Source organism: Pseudochaenichthys georgianus, chromosome 23 (genome assembly GCF_902827115.2).
Source record: "Pseudochaenichthys georgianus chromosome 23, fPseGeo1.2, whole genome shotgun sequence".
NCBI classification, from domain to species: Eukaryota; Metazoa; Chordata; class Actinopteri; order Perciformes; family Channichthyidae; genus Pseudochaenichthys; species Pseudochaenichthys georgianus.
In genome coordinates, this window is record NC_047525.1 from 14,036,154 (window position 1) to 14,058,961 (window position 22,808).

Genomic DNA, 22,808 nt, shown 5'->3' on the forward strand with positions numbered 1-22,808 from the left:
CACATATATGCCAAATATATGTATTTCTAATAAAACCTGATAATAATGGTAATTCATCACTGTTAAATTATGAAGTGTATAACTGAGCAACTGTACACTAATAGTTCATTCATCATCAATCATTGTTACAGCGTGTTTCCCAGTGGCAGAAAGTCATGTATTTCACTGAGTACATTTCATGTGTACTTTCATCGGCTTTCCTTCATTCCCCCGCTTTTTCATACACTCAACTATATTCATTTGATTTCACTGCAGACACAACATACCAGATAATGCAAAGATGATATGTTACACTAAAATATAGTAAGAACATTTGTAAGGAGTATTTTGTTGGTATGTTAGGTTAGTATCTTTCACAGATAAATACAAATTGATACAGATCAAAAATGTTATTTAAGCTTTTTGTTTTGTGTTGTACTTGTAAATATATGACAAGTAGAAAGAGTGTTTTGTGGTTGGAGAACAGTTTCAAACCAAACAGATGACAAATCAATAGAAATTTATTTTCTTACTTATCAAAATATCTGCAAACACATTTGCATAGATGGACACAAAATAGCTTCCATGATTGTTTCATGAGATTGTATCAACAAGAGGAGAGTCACACCCAGAGTCGCATTAACCCGAATTCTGTGACGGAATCTTTTTAACAATGACGGAAAAATCTGAAAGCCGTCCGTCATTTTGACAGATTAGAACAAACTCAGAACAGTGCCAAAGTATCCCCGCAGCGGGGCTCCGGTGTCATGCTGCATGCCGCCCGAAAGGAATTATATCGTTTCCAGACCTAACTTTGCCGAACAGATCAACAAAGGTATTTGCTTTACGCGCTCCCGCGAGGTGCTGTGGGCATGCATAGCACGGCGTTGACAGTTCACGAGCGTGCTCTCTCCGCACCCCCCGCAGAGTTGTGTACAGGCGTGGTGATAATGGATCCTGTCCGTCAAAATGACGGGCAGCGAAAAAGTCTAGCGCAACCTCTGGTCACACACAAACTGTATTCCTCTCAAAACTGAAGTGTAAATCTAAATGAATGCAGACCCTGTATCTGAAATAACTTAAACATCTTTTGGGGGTAAAGGAGCTCATGTGACATTATTATATAACTGATCAAATATGTTTTCTGAGTCCCAATGGATAACTCCTTATAAACAAGGAAAACAATAAATATTTCAAATATATACTTCTTGGTTTGTTAAATACTTTCAAATATATCCAATCATGTCACACAAAAAGGCCAAAACTCTTCACGGGCAATCATTATTATTTTTGCTATAATGCTCCTCTGTCACAAATATAATGGAAATGAAAAGTAAGAAATAAACACAAAAGTCTTCAGTCTCTCATAATAACTTCTTCACAGGATGAGTAATCCGATTGAACTCCGACGTGTTTTGGGCGGACGTTTCTGTGGGTACTCCATCACATTTCGACACCACCATTATCCCGAAATAATCCTTCAGCTTCTCGTGGAGATATTCCTCCGTTTGTTCTTTTCCAATGCAATCGCTCCCAAAAATATCCTTTTCTTGCATTTTGGAAATCCATAAAAGCTCCACAACTTCCCACCAGGAGGCACCTAATCCAACGACTCTTGCTGTCGTGCTGCTCCTGGATCAGTTGGTGAACTGTCTGTAGAAGGCGACCCTTGACGCGCTCTATCTGGTGGCACAGTTTGATGGCGGGGGCCGAGCTTCAGGTCCATGCACTCCTGTACGGTGGGCAGAGTGAGCAGCAGCAGCGCCTGGCCGTCAATGTCCTGCACGAAGAGACACATTCACATTTAAAGAGACAGTTCAAGAGGAGTGAAGCTTTTCCTCAAGTGTTGAAGCTTGAACTGTCCGACGTGTGGAATCCCTCAGCATTCGTTCCCTTTACCACCAAATGCTTCTAGAGAAATAGATTTGTTTTTTATGACCTTATGCATCCAAAAATGGTCATTGTTCAAGCTTCAAGATGATATTTACTATAGTTAGACAAACTAGATCCTGTTGCCTTTTAGTCCAGCTTTACTCTGATCATAAAGCTTTTAGAATCAAAAGTTAAAAAGAAACAAAAAGAAATCTTCATATCCTCTGGCAAGTACAAATAAGTGAAAAGAATGCAAAATAGCCTTTTAATAAGAAAAAAACGATTTATTCACAACTATCTGACCATCTATTTATTTACATCAAGAAATGTTGTCAGTTTGACATCATGAGCTGAGGAAATATTTATTTATAAAAAACTGAGAGTGAAGGCTCTAATATTGTAAAGACTGTAGAGTTTGTACGTTGGAAATACTGAGGAAGATATTTAGTTTGGTACTTTGGTCTGGTCAGAAAGAGGATAAAGCATGGAGTTGTGATTGTAAGGTGTCCTCACTAGTACTGAATGTGAATGTGTGTGTGTGTGTGTGTGCGTGCGTGCGTGTGTGTGTGTGTGTACCTGCTCCTGGAAGAGTTGGCCAGAGACGCACAGTCAGTCGAGTTATAAACTGAACGACTTCATCTACACTCCACTTCCAGAGGGTTTCTGTCCAACACCAGCTGATCCTCCTCCTCGTCCATCTGACACACACCACACACACACACCACAAACACACACACACACACAGCACCACACACACACACACACACACAACACACACACACCCACACAGCACACACACACACACACACACACACACACACACACACACACACACACACACACACACACACCACACACACACACACACACACACACACCACACAACACACACATCTCTGGTGAAAATGCTGTCGATGTAGTGATTTATTTAATCCAACCACAATAACAAAACTGTGGATGATTATGTCCAGACGTAATTGTTTGCCTGATCAACTATAATTAATTGCGTTGTTTTTTTTGGCTCACTACAGGAGTGTAATGTATTATACAAAAGACAAATATTGATAATGATAAGCACTCCATGTTGTTTAAACATCAGCGTCTAGTTCAAGGAAGTTTAATAAGGCCTGCTCCTAACATTTACTTTCACAAGAATTGTATTTGTTTCCAGAAAATAAGCCAGAAAGCAGAAGTTCCAGAGCTACATTATTCATTCATGAATACATTTGTACTGGTCTGTCTGACCTGCATGTCCTGTCCCTCCGGTGGCTGGTACTTGTTCTGGTTGTAAGTGGACAGTGAGCGTGTGGACCTCCTGCGGCCCTCGGGGGCCTCGGTCCCCCCCGCAGCTTCCCCTGTGCTGAAGGCCCTGCGCAGCGAGGCGGCGCGGCGGGGGCGGCTGCTGTTCACCTCCACCGAGGGGCCGTCAGGGTTGTCCTCACGGGGCTCCGAGCTGGTGCCTTCACTGCCCGACTGCAACGTCAGCTCCTCATCCTCCTCACTGTCCTGAAGGGGGGAGGCAGAGGAGTCAGGGGGGGGGGGGTGGGTTGTAAACGCTACACACACAATAACGTAAAAGCCTGTTTTTACGCTAATAACCGTTGATCTCACTGCGAAGATTTGTGTTTCGATCACTTTGGCTGTGTTAGTGCATACAAGTTCTTAGACTCATATGTCCCCTTTGAAGCCGTTAGCTATTCACTATCCACCAGATTGAGCCATCTTATCATGTGTCCCAATAGCAAGCACATTATATTGTCCTGGTTCGCGCTGCACAATATTTGATAACAGAAAGAGACAAAAGTGATGTTGAAACTTGAACACTTCCCACTGATGTGACACAGGCAGGGATATTTAAGCCGGGTAGGAACCGAGGTGACGTTAGTTTAAAGTTCCTCTTTCCTCAAAGCAATGACTCACGATCTCCACTCAGGTTTCCACTGAGAGCAAGAAGTGAGACTTAGATTCAAATGAGATACCGTGCGAGCTGAGGCTGGGTTACACACACAGTCTACAGACTCCTATTGAATATTTATTCACTATTTTCTAAATATCAAATATCAGTATTTGAGTTGTAGTTCTTCTTTTATTTAAAATGGATGAAGCCTCAACATAAATAGATTTGACATGGATGTATGAACTTTCTTTCAGACTTTTTTTTCAATTCAATTAAACCCTTTTATATTACAGCTGATATTATACATTGATCAGTTGATTAAGAGAACATTCAATGATATTTTAAGTATATTTTAAAGTAAAATGGCCAAACAAACATGTTAGAGCCTCTCAATTGTCAGGCTTTTGCTAATGAAAAAATTACAAAAGCTTCACTTCGGAATTATTGGTCAAATAAAACCAAGGCTATAATTAAGGGTTATATTCAAGGTCACGTTATCTACCAACAATTTATTCATTTATATTTTGGTCTATAAAAATGTAAGGGGCAAATCAACAAATAATAATTATTAAAACTGCTGTAAATGTATTTTCTCTTGATCAAATAATTGATTACTCCACTGACTGTTTCCTCTCTTTTGTTTGTACAATGTTTACTTTGCAACACGACCCAGCTTAATCGCTTTATTCCATTCAATATTAATATTCACTCACTTTAATGATCCTGATGACCAACATCAAGTGTACATTAGTCTTACTAGTGTGCTCCACATTGTAGTGGTATAACATGTAAAAACACCCAGACAGAGGACAAATAGCAGAGTAGTGAGTAAACACAGAGGCTGCCTAACCCAAGTTCAACTCCTCTCCTTCCTGTCTCAGGGATGATGTTATTTATAAACCGGATTATGACTGAGTATTATCTAACCTGTGGTGAGCCGGCAGCAGTGTAGTCCACGTTGGACGAGCGTCTCTTCTTCTGCACAAAGATTGCTTTCCTCTTCTTCCTGCGGCGCGTCGGCTTGGCCTCCGTCGCCTCCTCTCCAGCCATCGGCTTGGAGAGCTTCCTCTTCTTCCCGTAGTAATAAGCTGCAAACACAGCAGATGTTGAAAACAATACAAAACACATCCTAGCTGCTCAGCACCGGCAGTTATACACTCTTTGATTTAGGGTTGAAAGAAGTGGAAGAAATACTCAGATCCTTTCAATCAGTCGCTCTTGCAAGTCGTGCATTTAAAACGTTACATAAGAAAAAGCACAGAAGCATCCTCAAGTGTACTTCAGGTGTCAAAAAACCCACTAACCAGTAGTGATGCGTTTAATGGCACACACTCACTGTATTTGGTTTTGGTCTGGACGGAGCAGTTCTCCGGGCACTTGTCGGCGATGAGGAGGGGGCTGAAGAGGTTCGGGCAACACTGCAGCTTCACGCACACTTTACGACAAAAGTCTGCGATCTGGTCTGCGAGGCGCACGATGCGGATGGTGGAGCGATAGGTTTTTCCTTTATATCTGCAGGTATAGAAAGAGAGAGGCTGTGATGACATGGGATGCAGGGGTAACATATTATTGTAAGAAGTTAGAATGGCTAGGTTTACCGCGGTTATATTCAATGGGAAAATGGCAGGAAATAGGCTCTGTGATATCTCCACATATCAACTCCACTTGTTGTGCTTTTTGAAGTGCACTCACCAGAAGTAAAAAGCTTTAAAAACTGAAATTCTCTTCAGCTTGTACCACAGACCTTATTTCAGGCCTCTGAGGACTCTCCGTAGTGGTGCAGGGATGAGACTTGTATTCATCAGAACAATGCATAATGATAGTGATACATCAGAGATACATCAGCGATACATCAGAGCGCTTGACACTGAATGATGATTGCCCTTGCAGTTATGATGTGAACGTGGGCTGTTTTAGTGATTTTAGATCATCCGGTTGATGAGGATTACACAGGCAATCTCCTGTTTAATGGCAAAGGTTAGGAAGGGTGATCCGATCGTCTGGCACACGCTCAAAGGACAAATCTGCCCTGATCTCATGTGAGTGACCTCTTTTCTTCCTTTTCATTGCTTTGTTTATCAACTGCTTGTCTTGTTTTCTTCAGCACCACAATGTAAAGTCTGCTCAAGAACCAAATGTTTCTCCTTGCTTAGTTAACTATCCTCGAAGCACTTCACTGCCCGAGCAGCGAAAGCCCGACAGATGATTGCCTTTTGTCGAGGTGTGAAAACATCCATGCATGAATGTGAACATGATGCTGCGCAGCCGAACATAGGAGACTCACAACTCTTCCTCGTTTCAGCCAGATATATAAAAAAAAAACAGGGCCGGAGCTGTGGAATAATTTGGCTCTGTGCACACAGCAGTGGAAGGAAATCACACACACACACACACACACACACACACCACGGCAGGAACAAAGAAATAAATTCAATGAAGAGGCTCTGTGAGGTCTGATTCTGGTTGTAGGGAGGATGTGGTCGAAGCTTGATTCATGATGATTTATAATGCATAAAGTCATGTAATTGTATTGCTTTATAGCGCCTGAAAATGACCAGAGCCATAACTTGACCGAATAGAGTGCTGCAGGAATGCGTCCTAAACCTGGAAATTAGTTTTCGCACTTACGGTTTCTCCGAAGTCAATTGTTTGTTGAACTTCATTTTGGTTTGATTGTGTGTCTGCCAGTGAGCTTATTCTCTGCAATATTCCAAAAATAAATGGAAAAATCGCACGGCCTTTTGTCCACGGTTATTATCTGTTCGGATTTATGACAAGAACGATCTCCTGCATGTCTTAGTATGTGGGGTTTTCCTCACTTGGCTTTGAGGGTCTCCTCTTGGCAGTCCCAGCTCTGATCCTCCAGGTCCTGCAGCTCCTTCAGGACTCGCCCGGGCTTGTAGGCGGCGTTGATCAGCATGCTGAGCAGCTGGAGGCAAAACACACAAAATAAACGTCTGGTTCAAGAGAACAGGCTGGGAGTGTTACTCTAAAAATGTATTCAGTTACAATCAGTAATCACCTGTACAAAACCTAATCTAAGCATCACATGGTGAAGGAGAACAAGCTCCGTCTTTAAACACGTGTGTGTGCAGACTGTCTCTGGAGAAATGACCAGTCTGTTTTGCTGAGCAGTTGTTACGGTGTGTACGAGTAAACACTCTTGACTGACAGCTCTGCACATTAAAATGAAGACACTGCAGGTGGTTAACAAGACATCGCTGTCTCACACTCTGTCTTCCACCTCCTCCCCCCCTTCCAATCTGCCTCCTCCCTCCCTTTGAAAGTGTGCGACTCTTTGATTAAAGCTGACTCCTGACATCAGCCCACCTCTTTGAGGACCAGCGTGCACTTCCCGGGCCCGACAGCCTGCGGCAGCTCGGCGATGCGTCCCTTGTTGAGGTACGGGCCGGAGAAACAGCGGTGGTTGACAAAAATCTTTGAGCAGCAGTACCTGCCGTTAGCTGAACCTGAAAGAGAGGACAGGCAGGGATTAGGTCATGTGGAAACACATATGATGTGTGCAAGGTAAACATCTTCTCTTTTAGACTTACGAATAATCTATAAGTAAATATCTCTATGTCCTGATACCTACGGGTCACAAGCACAACAATAGGAGAACAAAAACGTGTTCGAAGGAACTATTCATCAATACATAGACTCGTGTAAATAAAAGCACGCCTAAACATGAACTGTGGCGTTTGAGATCAAAGCGAAAACGTTGTAGTTGTTTTGAAGATTAAGTCTTTGCTCAAATGTGTGTTTGTCCTCAGCTGCTGTAGTACATCCTTATTTAAGTTCTACACAGACTAGATACACACAAAAAAACATATATTATACTATAAGAGTATAATGACACGTTTATTGCGTATATTGCTTGTTTTAAGCATAACTCATTCTTTTTATTTTGGATCGCAGACATTTAGCATCTTTTGGTTGCCAGGTCATATTGTGCAGGATGTTTATTTATATTGTATATTTAATTACATTTCTAAATCAACATGTTGCTGACTCCTGACTTTTGTAAGGAAATGTGCAGCATAACCTTCCTTTACCCAACGGATCCCAGCCTCGTCTAAACCACTTTAAAGAGCACGGAGAAAAAGAAATGATTAACAGAAAAATATCTCATGTAAAGTTACCATGATTGTATTTATCATAATTACTCGTTATCATTGTATTTCTTAAATGCTTGTATTTCAGTCGTATGCAATTCCAAGCATTCCACCACAGGGGTTGAGTGCAGAGTCTGAGAGTGCATGCCCCCCCTCTCCCCCCTTTGAGATAAATAAGAGTCGACATAACAAACATGCTCTCCGCCCGTCCTGCAGCGCCCCCCTGCCCCCCTGCCCCCCCCCCACCAACACCTGGAAACATAACGCTAGTGGTGAATAGTAATTAGGGGAGCGGGAATATGCATGAGCGAGTGGGAGGTTTTTAAACAGAGAACTTGGGGGCAAGGGTCTCCTGGAAACAACCCTCAGCCCACCGCTCTCTTTGTGCTTGAACAAACGTGTTATTGTTTACATTCAGATCCACTGCTTATAGTCTTATGTGTTATTGTTTACATTCAGATCCACTGCAAACAGAATACCCTATCTCCCAGTTTGATCAGCTTAAAGGAACACAAAACAAACACACATTTTGATAAATCAAATGTCTTTAGTTCTGCCTTTTTTTCTACATTTTGGCTTTAATCCCTTAAACCCGGTTATATAAAAAGCGCTTACTATTATGCCATGTGTGTCCTTTGCATGGTAAAAGTGCACAATTAATATACTAGAGTACACAGTAAAGGTCAGATGTTGAAAACAGATATTTTAAGTTTTACTTTTAAATGAATGGTTAGCATAACGTGCTGAACTACAGGCATTCCATGCACTTGGGGTTATTTTCCTTACATTACATAAACAAAATACACATTTAGGGGTTTCATTTATGATATGGTCTATTTGTGGTCTGAGTTTCTCCTAAAACTTCTCCCAAAGTTAGCATTAATGAATGCCTCATTGCATATTGAAACATAATTTTTTCAGATAGGTTTATTACAAAAACATATTATCTTAATGTTTTGATATTTTGTTACCTGTAGTATCTTTAATAATGTTTGGAATTTTACAAAACATATCTTGAGTTGTTCTCACACTGAGACAGAAATCTCCTCTTACATACACAACACCTTTCAGTTTCATCCCTCTCTGTATTCTGAGAACTGAAGGCAATACAAGTTTGGGCATAATATTATATAATATGGCCAGTTGCTATTTATCCGCAGACTATTTGAAACAAGTGTTAACGAGTAAATAAGTGTGAATCATAGCCAACATTATTATAATTGTTTTGCACCTGGAAGACATTCTCCTGGATCCTTTATCTTGATATGTGATCACCTTTTCCTTTGTGCCATTTGGGTCCTCTATGTTTTTACCCAGAGGAACGTGTCATCTGTGATATAGGGCTACATACATTCAATATGATGAATTAAAAGGAACACAAACGGGTGTTTACAAGTGTCTGCAGAGCGGGGGTTCCCCTCCACTCTCATCCCAGCAGCTCGTTAGCATTAATCACCGCAGATGAATCATGTGTAACGTGTGGCTGATTACCTGGATCCATGGCGACGGGCTGGCAGGAGATGACAGGAGTCGGCTCTAACACCGGGGGCGGGGCCAACCTGCAGGAGAGACCGTAAATACCGTCAAATAATCCATAAGAAAATCCATGAAATAATCTAAGCAGACAGGAAACTACAGAGCTACTAAAGGGGGTTTGTTTCTTCTTTTTTTACCCATACATTATTCAATACATTAACCACTTTATTCAAAATCCAAACTATTTGTATTATTCAAACTATTTTACTTATGAAACCAAAACAAAGATTCAAATCCAAAGAGAATTTTTTTTATGTGAAGAAAAAAATAATGTTGGTCCAAATAATAATCTATAAATTAATACAATACAAATACATTAAATTCAATTATGTAATAATAATCATTTCAGAAGAAGCCTCTAATGTATGATTTGTTGAATGTTAAATTGAAAGAGTTATTTTCCTTGAATGTCTATTTAACTTTCATCCAAACTGCTAATGTGTTAATTAAGCGCTAAATGAAACTGTACAATTATATCACTTTCATTTGAACCACAGCCATCGCCTGTTTTAATTACAACGTGTTTGGAATAAAAAAAGGTGATTCACAGCCTTTAGATTTTTCATCTTTCTACCTTTGAACAAAAATTATTTACCATTAAAAGTAAACGGTTGAAGGACAAACGATGTATTGCCCATTAGCCTCATTTTAGCAGTGTGATATGACCACAGCTATCTTTAGAAAGTATTGATGAAGAGATTCCCCGAGGAGAGAAATGAAATTGGTGTTGAGAACAGAGATCTGACAAAGTGTTGCTCAGCTTCCCCCCCGTGTTCCCGGGCTGCGATCCCCAGCCTGATGCTGTAACATGTCATTTGTCAACAAAATCAATCAGCGCCGCGGGAAAGCTATTTCTGCCGCCATTTCAATGAATATCTCTGAAGTGAAATCCTTGAGGCTCTTCCAAAGAATCCTTTAGAAAGATGGAAAACAAATGAACGTTTTTTTTATTTCAAACCCACTGAAGTAAAACAGTGTTTGCTGTTGTTATTACAGTGATGTTTTAGTTCCAATCTAGCTGTCATGAAGCACTCTGAAAACACATTTGGAGCAGTTTCTGGACATTCAAAATAAGTTTGAAAGGATACGTGATAAGTTTGTATAAGTTGTTTCTGTATTCTGCCAACTCGAGCTGGAATGAACAATTGGTAACAGCATTAATTGTCAATTATTAAATGAATCCTTAACTACTTTGAGGAATTTCGAAGCATTTTGATTTATGTTTGTCCACTTCCTTTAATCCGTCGCCCACATATTGCCCGGATGGGGCTAATAAAACAGATGCTATCTTAAAAAAGGGGACCTAATGTTTTCCCTCAAAAGTGTATCGGCATATGGAAAGGCATTGGATCAGCTGAATGAAATGCATCACCATGAGCTTCAACTCGAGTCAACTCACACATCAACCGTGCTCAGTTTTGATAAATAAATGTCTGTTCTTACTGTTTTTCTGGCTGGACCACCGCTATCTTCTTCTGCTTCTGACCTGCAGGAAAAAAGTCTGAATTTAGCTGTCACTCCCAAGTAAATATGTGTGTTTTCTCTGTGTGTGTGTGTGTGTGTGTGTGTGTGTGTGTGTGTGTGTGTGTGTGTGTGTGTGTGTACATACAGACAGGTTTGAAAGGAGGGGTCAGAGTGTAAGCGTTGGCCTCGCACCATCCGACAGGAAAGATGTCCATGGACTCCACATCCACGATACACTCTGACAGGGGCTTCGCCACACCTGGAGACAGGTAGAGAAATCTGTCACACACACACACAGCAGGAGTCCTCTGACACTTAATCCTCCGACACTTAATCCCCATGCACGCACGCGCGCGCGCACACACACACCCCCAAACACACGTGTCTGTACCTTCGAGTCGCAGCCACAGCAGGCGTCCTCTGACCTGTGTGATCTGAGCCACACACACCTCCTCTCGCCGGTGAGGGTTCACCGCCTCTAGCCACATGTCCTTGGCAAAGCTTCTGTTCTTCCATGTCTGAACACACACACACACACACACACACACACACACACACACACACACACACACACACACACACACACACACACACACACACACACACACACACACACACACACACACACACACACACACACACACACACACACACACACACACACACACACACACACACACACACACACACACACCACACACACACACACACACACACACACACACACACACACACACACACACACACACACACACACACACACACACACACAGTAGTGGAATTCAACTTAGTATATTTACTCAAATACTGTATTTAAGTACAATATCTATACTTCTTTTATTGTGCTTTTCACCGCACTACTTAGATTCTAAGGCTTTAGTTTCCATGTAGATTTAAATGATTAAAACAAAAAACTATTACGTTCTTAGGATGTATTATCAATTAAGCAACCTCGCAGCATGTAGTTGAATGTAGCCCTAACATACAGAGTGCCCTTAACTTCGGTAGAATTCTGACTCCTAGACTAGAGAGGCTTTAACAACTTTTTTGTTCCCGTTTTCTAACTGTTGTAGAATTTGGTTAAAATCTATTTGGGTTAAAATCTTAAGATAATCAAGTTTAAAACTGTCTTTGATCCTTGAGGCTTCACAACACTTTGGTAACATGTACACTCTTGTCTTTATCAGGAAAAGCACTTCAGAACTGTATAGTGCATTGACCTTAAGGTCTTTTAATCTATGTCAGACCAGCGAGTTACCCGAGGCCTTTTCTCTTGTAAAGTTGTTAGAAAACACTTCAGATCAATCATAAATCTCCTCATTGTGTCGTCTTTGGCTTCTTGCTGCAATACAATGAGTGCATCCACCACTTGAAAGCAAACGTTATACTCTCTCACAACAGGTGAGATTTATTACAGAAGGGTTTTCTAACAATTAGTTTTTATTACAAGTGAAAACATTTCAAAGATGAAGACCAACTGGTTTGTTTGGCAACCACATGTCTGGTTTACCGTCCGACTAACAAGCTCACTTAGTGAATTACTTCGGAGTGCCAGATTGTCTCAGTCTGTGTTAACAGTTTTGCTCTTACATAAACCTTGGCACCCTCATGTAATTCCAGGCATAACTTAATCCAATTTAATTTGTGCAAACCTTGATAGTTTCGTCACCAGTTCAGTGACATTTGGTGTTTTAACTTTTATCAGATGGGTTTCTTGCATTTAGTTGTTCCTTGCTGTATTGTGAGTTTATTTTTTCTATTTAATCTGTCATCCAAAATCACTGCTGATGTGTTTGATACAAAAAGTATGGACTCAACATGTCTTTTTCAGGACATTAAGTTAAATAAAAATCAGGGATTTTTGGGTTTAAAAATGGCGTCTAAAGCTCAGTTATATGTCAGGCAACGATCACTCTGTCACCAGATTAGTGACGTTTGGTGTTCTGTATTGTGCTTTTGAAGTTCACGTAAATAAGCAATAAATACATTTAAAAAAAAAGAATGATAGGTAAGAAATAAGAATAGCTAAACATTTCGGCCCCCGGGTAAAATATTCCTTCTGACAGTATATATTTTATTTTAATTGATCAATATAGACGAGGCGTGTCCTCTTCAGGGAACCTTGTCAATTGAATTTAAGGATTATTTTAATTGAAAAGCCCATTCTTACGTCGGGGAAGCAGGCGTCGGTGGCAGCCTCCGTCCCGCTCTGCTTCAGGTAGTCGGCCCAGTCAAAGTCGTGGCCCCTGAAGCCCGGGGGGCGCTCCAGAGTCACGCCGTGCTTCAGAGACCACTGCACAGGCAAGATGCCGGGGGAGTGGGCGTGGCACACCACAAATCGCGGCTTAGCTTCAGGGGAGAGATCGTCCAGAGTGACCTGGAAGTAGAAGTCGTTGTAGACCTGGGGAGGAAAAGTGAGCAGAGAATTATAAATGTTTCCTTCGTGGCAAAAAACATGTTAAAAAAACACATTAATAAAAGTCAGCTGATGTAAGCTGGAGGGAGGATTGGCTTGATAGTTATATATTTTTAAAGATAAGTCATTGTCGGACTCACCTTGGTGACAGAAACGGGGCAGATCTGCAGCTGCTCCCACGGAGAGACCATCTCCAGCTTCATCCCCCGTCCTGACGGAATGCTTGGGAGGGTCCGCGTGGTCCTGACACAGTAAAGTCAACACTTTGAGACAAACGTGCTCCACTTCTGTTCATGCGCACATGTGAGACAATGTAGGTCACGTAAACCCTGCTGGGTGGCATGTAATGGGTGAAGTAGAAGATAATGACATGTAAAAGGGTGGAAGTCTTTCCATTTCTCACCGTGATATTTCGCTCTTTTAGGATAGTACATATTTAGGGAAAATCATGGCACGAACGCAGAGTGAGGTGTGAATAAGATTATTGAAGGTTCTCATATTTTTTTTAAATATTACACTAATGCAAGACAAAAGGAAACATGTAGACATTTACTAAAAGGTGTTACTTATTTCGCAATTCTCAGTAACTTTAAGCATAACAAATTCAAGTTATACAAACAAATAAAAATGTGTGCTGTTGCATAAAGAATCTAGGTTTACACGGGATGCCTTTTTCTTTCTCAGAAACCATTTTCAAAAATAAACTGGACACAACAATACAGTACAACTGGTATTTTGTTCAACAAATCAATATACGATAATTCCTTGACACATCTTTTCCTTAGTGTTTATGATTGTTCCCAGGTATTAGTTGCACCAGATTCTTATATAGAAATACCATTTTGTGAACTGATTTATATCTTAGAACAAATTCGATAATTAAACGTTTTCCCCCTGATTTAGGTCTAAATATAAATGACCACATGACAGAAGTGACCCACCTTGAACACCTCCAGCGGCAGCGGGCTCTTCTGTCCTTCGAGTTGAGCTTCCTGCAGAGCCTCCTGCCAGTCTGAGGAGCTTTTAAGAGACCTGAGCCCTTAAGAGAGGAGAGATTAGGTGAAAGGTTACAAATAAAACACTTAGTCAGTTTTCTTTTTAATTATCAACACATGAAAGAAAAGAAAATAAGTCTTGACTGAATCAAAGTTCCTCCTCGTCTCCACAGCAGTTGTAGGCCTAATCGTTCAGATCCTCACCTGCTGGCGGCTCCAGGGCGAGCTGGTTCTCCAGAGCCCAGCCCAGCGGCCGGAGCCGGACGTCCAGGTAGAAGAGCCAGCTGTCCTGAGCCCGGTGGTCCTCCGAGAGGCCGGAGTAACGCAGACGCAGCCTCCCCCCCACGTTCTGCAGGACTCTCACAGGCCAGTACTGCAGCGGGCCGGAGACGTCCTGCAGCTCCAGAACAGAGCCCTCCACGATCAGATCCACCGTGTTCTTACCCCGCAGAGGCTGAGGGAACCAGATAGTCATTTAGAAATGTCAAAATATTATCTCATGGGATTATTTGTTAAGTCAAACCATGGATGTATAAAGAAACTGGATAATTAATGCAAAGAAAAATACTAACATTTGCTTACAGAAATAGTAAAAGCTGAATGTTTGTGCATGTTTTTTTAGATGTTAATCTCAAAGATTCAGAATTTAAGATCCAAATGTTCTATTGTAATATGCACAATTGCTACATTGTATTTTTTGACAACACACACATCTCCAATCCCGAGCTCCTCCAACAAAGGCAACATACAATATCCTTCACATAAAAACAACAATTGAGTGCATAATTGTAAATTGCAGTTTAAAGTACAAGAATAAATACTGTATACTGTTATCTATAATGATATGGATTTCTCTTTTCTTCCTAGTGTGTATTGTCCTTTGTGTCTGTTTTTCTTTTTCAGTTTAAAACAATCATTTGACATTCTGAGTAATGCACTTGTTTGCTTTCTTGCCGAGGGTCAGATGAGAAGATTGATGCCGCTCTCATAACTGTCTGTTCTTCATCATGCTGCAGCCAGCAGCTACATATTTACTGTGCAGACATGACAGCCGTATCAATCTTTTCTTCTTCCAACCCTCCCCTAGATACGGGCACCCTGGTTGTTAAGTGGTTAAGAGCCCTATACCAGAAATCAGGAATCCTTTCATTGTCCCACAGCGGGGGAATTTGCAGTGTCGCAGTCAAGGGGACAGTGCAGATAAAACATCATTGTAAACATATTAAATGTAAAGGAAATCATGAACCCCAGTTTCCCAGGGCTTAACTCTCTCACGGTCTTTTGTTCCCGTTTTATTCCCCACTTCTCTCTCTGCTCACTATTTCCTGTCCTGTTTTGACTTCCCCATATTTCAAACATATAAATAAATGTTAATCGAGACAAGTTAGATAAACGATATTGTTGCATTATAAAAAATGTAACCCTTTAGCAATAAACCACAGCACAGCATAACACTGCGTTATTGCACTTTATACATTCATATACAATACATTCTTTTGATAAGTTGAGACTTAGTATTGGCACAAAACATCACTTGTTTCTATCATCCAGCCTTTTGTGTTCCGTTCAATTTGTTCTAGAACATCCATTTGTTGTGTTTACGCAGTATACCAGGGCTATTCAATTAGTTTGGAATGGGGCCGGTTGATGAAAATGATCCAAAGCCAGGGGCCGGGAAAAAGATGGCTTGAAATATGAGCAATCATATTAAGAGCTTCAGATCCAGTAAATACTACAACAGCATAGTGGAGTGCATATATTGTGTTTAATTACATCACACAACATAGCCCCAAGGCCTTTCTAGATCTAAATGGCAAGTTCAGGCCGACATGTGAAGCTCATTTAACCATCAACATCATTTCATTTGATTTAATTTAGGTGAAATTATCTAATCATTCACGCAGAGATGCAATCAATGGCAGGAGTTGTCACTACAGTAGCTAGTAGGTGGGTTCGAAACCCGAGCCCGCAGAAGTTTTCAGGCATTGTCTTCCCCTCTATCTCTAAATTTAACACCCTCTCTGGAATAAAGGCAAAACAAAACAAAGACGGAAAAAACTTAAAAAACGTTTTAACGTTATACTCAAAGGGCCAGTAAATATCAACCCGGGGCCGGATTTGGCCCGCGGGCCACCAATTGAATAGCCCTGCAGTACACCAAAGGCAGAATCGAGTACACTTCGATATCTGTTCATTTATTGCAAGTAAGATCATTATTGCATTATTCAACAACGTTAGAGCATTCGTATGTTCTTAATATCTTCGTGTTTTATAACATTTGAATGAATTGGCTAGTTGAATGTATACGTCCTTCTCTTTAACACTACTTATTTATCAGTGACATATAGATCTACATGAACTGCAAAAGTAACTGATTTGACTTTCTTTCAGCAAGACGATAAGCACTGATAAATGACAGCATGAGGGACTCAATAGCGTAGACATTCTGAACCTTGATTTGTACGTATCTCGTGAGATATTCTCCTCACACTCACCCCCTCCAGCAGGTTTGCCGGTGCCGTCCTGGATCCGGTCAGATCCTGAACGAGGAACTCCGTCCAGTCGCTGTATTTCTCCCTGATGGCTGCAAACACACAACAAACCCAGAGACTGAGAAACACATGGCCAATCAGAGAGAGTGCAGAGAGAGGACGCCGTTGGTTGGTGATGAATTGATAGTGATGAATTGATAGTTAGAAATATAGTGAGAAGAGCATGCGTTATTAGTGCTTGCGTACACTTGCAAACACACACACGTGTCATTTCTACTAAGGCAGATTTTTTATATAAACAGCAGATGTGAAGTATTCTATCGGCGAGTGTCTCTGGATTTGATCCTTTTCGTGCAGCAGAGGTGCGAAAAATGCTGTGTTTCCCCCGGAATAACCTTAATAGCTTTATTCACACTGCAAACATTAATGCTCGGTGCTGATTTACGGCTGGGATCAGACATGTTTTCAGGCGTGCATATGGCAGTTTCCCGCAGAAGTAAACACATCCAAATGAAAAGCAGTGATTAATGTGGTGTTGAGCGCTGCCATTTAAATGTTAATGTGCAGAATAGCAGCTGGAAATGTGAGAATAAAATACAAATCGGTCAAACTTAGACAAAACTTTTGGTTATGGCCTTTTGAGGAGCAGAACAGAAAACGCTCCAACCTCTTAACTTAACTTGAGAAACTTCTATTCTATCAAATGTTTGTCCTATAATTAAATAACAAAGCGTTTTGATGTGGCCCGGTGTGTTTTGGACAATGCTTTTACTCTCTTATGTGTGAACAGATCTTTGTAAACTGTGTGGGGATTAGCAGGACATAAATCCCCACAATGCAACTCTTTGAACAGATTTGTTTGCCTGTAATGTGACCAGTACAACACCACAAAAATGCAAACACACACACACACAAATGCAAACACACACACACACACACACACACACACACACACACACACACACACACACACACACACACACACACACACACACACACACACACACACACACACACACACACACACACACACACACACACACACACACACACACACACACACACACACACACACACACACACACACACACACACACACACACACACACACACACACACACACACACACACACACACACACACACACACACACACACACACACACACACACCTGGAGGACCAAAGTCTCCAAAGTAGTGCTAAAAACGCCAGCTTCCAGTCCATTTGCATGTGGTTCTGTCTGCTTCCTGTTTCCCACAGTGCACCAGTGGTATTGTCTCTTTGCTTTTCCTTTGACTCCTCTCTCTGATATCAGCCTCGTGTTTATGCCTCAGCCCTCTTCCCTTCTGCCGAGCGGCCCAACATGTCTCCCCTCCCTCATTTATACACTAAATGAAAAAGAACTCCACTCACATTTGTTGCAGTGAGTTTCAGAATGAGTCACGGTTACAGAATGACTGCAACACCCCGTGTGACTGACATTCCCCACAGCAAGATTAGCATCTAGCTAAAGTGAAGATGAAATGTGGTCCACACACTGAAGCGTGCTGATAATGAAAACAATTACGTTGTTTGACTCTGATATCTGTTATTTATCAGCCAGCAGCTACTGATTTACCGTCTAGACGCGAGAGAGGTATCAATCTTTCACCCCTCATTCCTCGCCTCTCCCTCTGCTCATCTTTCCCCCCCTTTTTCAAATACATTCATTTTCCTAAAAGGTTTGGGTCAGAAACGTTCCTTTGATTGAGACCAGTTCGAGTAATGGTAGTGCTGACTGAACAATATATATATTTTAATCGTTTGTGTTCAGTTCAATCTTCAACTTGTCTAATAAAAATAACAGGATTGTGCACGTTAAATGAAAAGTGAGTTTCACTAGAAAATAGCACCTTAAGTTGTAAATCTCACTTTTGTATTGGTTCATATTGAATATTGAGTATTTGCACATACAAGCCACATTGAAAGGGTTATAAATCATCAAAGATTTACTAGTTAAGTAGAAAATGTTTCCTTTTTTAGCTTTCATTTGATTTGGAAATGGTTGTTTAAAAAAGTGATTAAGATTATAGTAAATACAACAACCATTAAGCTCCACAGAGGCTTTCTCAGAATGTTAAACACATAATTAACCAAACCAATGAATCCTCTTAAGTCTTGTCTGAATCAAATCAACAATGCTGGAATTATCTGGAAGATAAATCAGCGTTTTCCTGTGGAGGTAGTGTGAACACTGAGCGTCTCTGAGCGTTTAATAATAGGGTTTTTTCCTGAGAGACTATTTTCTTTCCTTGCCTCTGCTGCTGCTGGACTTTGTAAGAACACACACACACACACACACACACACACACACACACACACACACACACACACACACACACACACACACACACACACACACACACACACACACACACACACACACACACACACACACACACACACACACACACACACACACACACACACACACACACACACACACACACACACACACACACACACACACACACACACACACACACACACACACACACACACGCACACACACACACGCACACACACCTTTGTTGATCTCGGGTGTGCAGAAATAGATAAACTATTTTTACAGATCCTGCTGAGATTAGTCATGAAGCCATTTAGAGCTCAACAGAACAAGAAGCTAAAACATTCAAAGTTCCACCTCCTTCCCCCTCTCTCTCTCTTCCTTTCTCCCCTGTTGTCCCTCCCCCATCTTCCAGTTGTATTATACTGTAGTGCTTTTTCCCCAAACCATAAATAATTATCTATTTTTCTTCAGTTCCCTCCCAAAGGCAGCAGACACGCAGAGGTGAAAGCCTGGCTTTCACATAACAATAAGTGCATAATTAACCTTGAGGGGAGAGCTCCTCAAAACATCCCCCTCCTCCCCCGTACCGCCACACTATCGCAGAGCTAACCTCCCCCATCCCCCCCCCTCCTACTCCTCCCTGCACCAAAGCTGGCTGAAGTCTGCATGCAAATATCGAGCATTAAAGGACAAAAACAAACATAAATGTGGGTGTATGAAATTAGCATATTCTGCCAGCTCCTCTCTCTCTAAACAGTCCCGACTTTCTTCAAAAGCTTGACTTTAGATAATCAATGTTTTAATTAAACAAGAGAAATGGCCTCAGTTTTTTTGCAGCAGTGCAACAGATTCTAATCAGAGTTAATGGGAGCAAATTACGCTCGATTCCCCCTCCATCATTACGCTCTGGCACGGAGACGAACAGCCAAAAGGGAAAAGAGTCAAGTCAATTGGAACAATTACCTTCTTCCATTTTGAAATGTCCTTTCCAAAGAGGCCGTCGGTGTAGTGACAGGCGCACGCCAAGTGTCACACAGTGTGCAATTTGTTTGTTTCTGAGAGACGTTTGACTTGTTGTTTTTGTCTAGTGGCTGAATTATACCCCGACAGTTTCAGGCGCCATGTTGTTAACATTTGTATTCAGGGGATATTAGAGCAATTTGTGTAAATATGAATGAAATAAGTGATGTGTTTGCAGTAAAGAGAGCATTTACAGGGGAGATGTGTTTGGTTGTCTCTGCACCAAACCTATGGAATTCCATGCTATTAGAGAGGCAAGCTCTGTTTACATGTTTTTTAAACTAGCTGGCCCTTTGTTTTAGTCCTGTGTTTTTACGTTATATGTCTCTCTTTATTGTTCTTAAAGTGTCTGTTCTTGCTATTTGCTGCCTCTTTTTTTGGAAATCATTGAATTGCCTGGTTTAATCACAGTATTTGTTTTTTCCCTTTCTTGCAAAGCACTTTGAAATACACCCCTATATTAAATATGCTATATAAATACCGTTTATTATTATGATCTTGATCTGTAGGAAAGAGCTTTTGAGTGACCAAATAAAAAAGTTATAATTTGATTAATTTATAATACGTTTTTGGTTGTCAATATAGTGTTGTAGTGGTTCTATCGGGTAAAATCAAAATCACTTAACTATACATCATTTCCTTCACACAACAAATCTATTGTAAAATCATTTGTACATTAGCATGAATCAAGCTTCAGTGTGAATCTGTAATAGACAAACAATTCAGGGTCATGCCCACGCTAAAGCAACCCCTGTTTCACGCACGCACACGCACGCACGCACGCACACACACACACACACACACACACACACACACACACACACACACACACACACACACACACACACACACACCTATCTCAAAGCATAATCTCCTGCAGGCTCTGGCAGGAAGCAGTGTGGTGAATTCATTATGCAAATCTCTGTCAGAGAGCACCTTACCACATGACCAAAGTTCTGATGTAGCTTTAAAAAGCGCTTTATATGAATGGATGAATGTCTCCTACACACATGCACACACACATGCACACACAAGACTGAACTAGCTTCCCTCCTCCTTGACTTCATATATAGTCAAATCACCTTTTTATTATATATATTCTCACAGTTAAAATACAATTTAACTTCATGGCTTAACTGCCAGAGGCTCATAGAGAAAAAATTAATATTTTACAACATCGGCCATTAAACTTTCTTCACATTAGTCATGCCATTTTCAGTTAAAAATGTATATAATAATTACATACAGTACACACAAACGGGTTCATTATTTAAATCTCAAACCTGTAAAGCAAGAGTGATTTTCAACTTAAATTCCAACTGCAGGAGGGCCATGTGCTCATTACACACATGATCAATGTTTACCCTCTAAAGGGATCTTGTCAAATAGTTTTCATTTGAAACATTTGCAAATTACGCAGCAGAAGTGTTTAAAGCTGTAGACTCATGCTGCAAGCAGAGATGCTGATTAATGTGGGCGCTGATTTAATGAGTACAAAAGCTTTGCTGATCACATCAGTGAGCAGAGGAGCATTTAAAGTGGAGGTGTGTGTGTGTGTGTGTGTGTGTGTGTGTGTGTGTGTGTGTGTGTGTGTGTGTGTGTGTGTGTGTGTGTGTGTGTGTGTGTGTGTGTGTGTGTGTGTGTTCAAGTAGATTTACAGAGAGATTGAGGTGCGTTTCTAGTATGTGGTTTGTCTAATTGCAACACTCATCTGTGATGATGTTTTGCAGTGGGGTGAAAGGTAGTGGGTAGAAACCACGGTGGCACCAACGGTAATATTGAGAGAGCATCCAGCAAATGTGTTCAATAGGGAACTTGTAAGGAACACGGTGCTGCCGATTCAGAGTACAAGATGCAAAGCACATTTTTGATTGCATATCAAGTCAATGGAAAAAGGAGATGTATTCATTTGCAGTCAAAGTGTAAAAAGGAGGCCGAAATGACTTTATAATAATACCAATATCCGAGTCTTTGCAGTGACTAATGTATGGAGTGTGAAACGTGTTGTGAACACATCTTTATGGTGCCTTTCCCACTGCAAGGTTTTTATTTTCTACCAGACAAATTATCTTGGTTTTTTTTGGTTGAAAAAACCTCAGCCAAGGCTCCGAGCGAGCTGAGCCGATCATAAAGATAGACTGCAAAGTAAATCCATGCAGACCACTGATTGGTCAGAAATAATTATCGTTTGCCAATAGCAACCAATCGTGGCCTGCACAACCCACACCATAGAGACCAGTTTGCACCATGTGCACTGTTCTTTCAGTAATCATATTTGATGTTGCATTGTTGGCTATGCTGTAGCTATTGTATGACTCTGAATCCTTTAAATCCTTATAATTCAATTGATTAATAAAGTCAATTAAACCTCATTTTCTCATTTTATTTTCCCAAATATACACTTGTTTATTTTCCGGACTGTCTGTTTGCATTTGATTAATGTTACAGAGACTGGTATAGCATCAGCAGTAAAGGTTTGTAACGCCTGTTGACACACTTTTATTTGATCAGTCAAGGACACATTTTACACAAAGCGTTTCTTAACTTCTGACATTTCTCTACGTGACTCACCAACGAGCGACATGTTTTCTCTCCTGATATAAGGCACAGTTTGTGTTTCACATGAACGGAGGTCACTTTATCAAAGCATTGCATTTCTCCCTGCGTTTACCACTAGTTATCATTGGAGCACA

At 40.9% G+C, this 22,808-nt stretch overlaps 1 protein-coding gene across 1 annotated transcript in view; it reads right to left on the reverse strand.

The window, feature by feature from the left end:
• Positions 1 to 523: 523 nt before the first annotated feature.
• Positions 524 to 22,808, reverse strand: part of sfmbt2 (Scm like with four mbt domains 2) — a 34,245-nt gene continuing 11,960 nt past the window's right edge. Inside the window, 22 exon segments of the mRNA XM_034112524.2 lie at positions 524 to 1,646; positions 1,648 to 1,686; positions 1,688 to 1,759; positions 2,428 to 2,441; positions 2,444 to 2,473; positions 2,476 to 2,500; positions 2,502 to 2,549; positions 3,097 to 3,357; positions 4,676 to 4,836; positions 5,085 to 5,260; positions 6,568 to 6,677; positions 7,079 to 7,218; positions 9,355 to 9,422; positions 10,843 to 10,885; positions 11,009 to 11,122; positions 11,255 to 11,381; positions 13,034 to 13,264; positions 13,420 to 13,485; positions 13,487 to 13,522; positions 14,221 to 14,318; positions 14,479 to 14,728; positions 16,770 to 16,858. Of these exon segments, the coding sequence (XP_033968415.1) occupies positions 1,617 to 1,646; positions 1,648 to 1,686; positions 1,688 to 1,759; positions 2,428 to 2,441; positions 2,444 to 2,473; positions 2,476 to 2,500; positions 2,502 to 2,549; positions 3,097 to 3,357; positions 4,676 to 4,836; positions 5,085 to 5,260; positions 6,568 to 6,677; positions 7,079 to 7,218; positions 9,355 to 9,422; positions 10,843 to 10,885; positions 11,009 to 11,122; positions 11,255 to 11,381; positions 13,034 to 13,264; positions 13,420 to 13,485; positions 13,487 to 13,522; positions 14,221 to 14,318; positions 14,479 to 14,728; positions 16,770 to 16,858 (2,228 nt within the window). The 3' untranslated portion in view covers positions 524 to 1,616.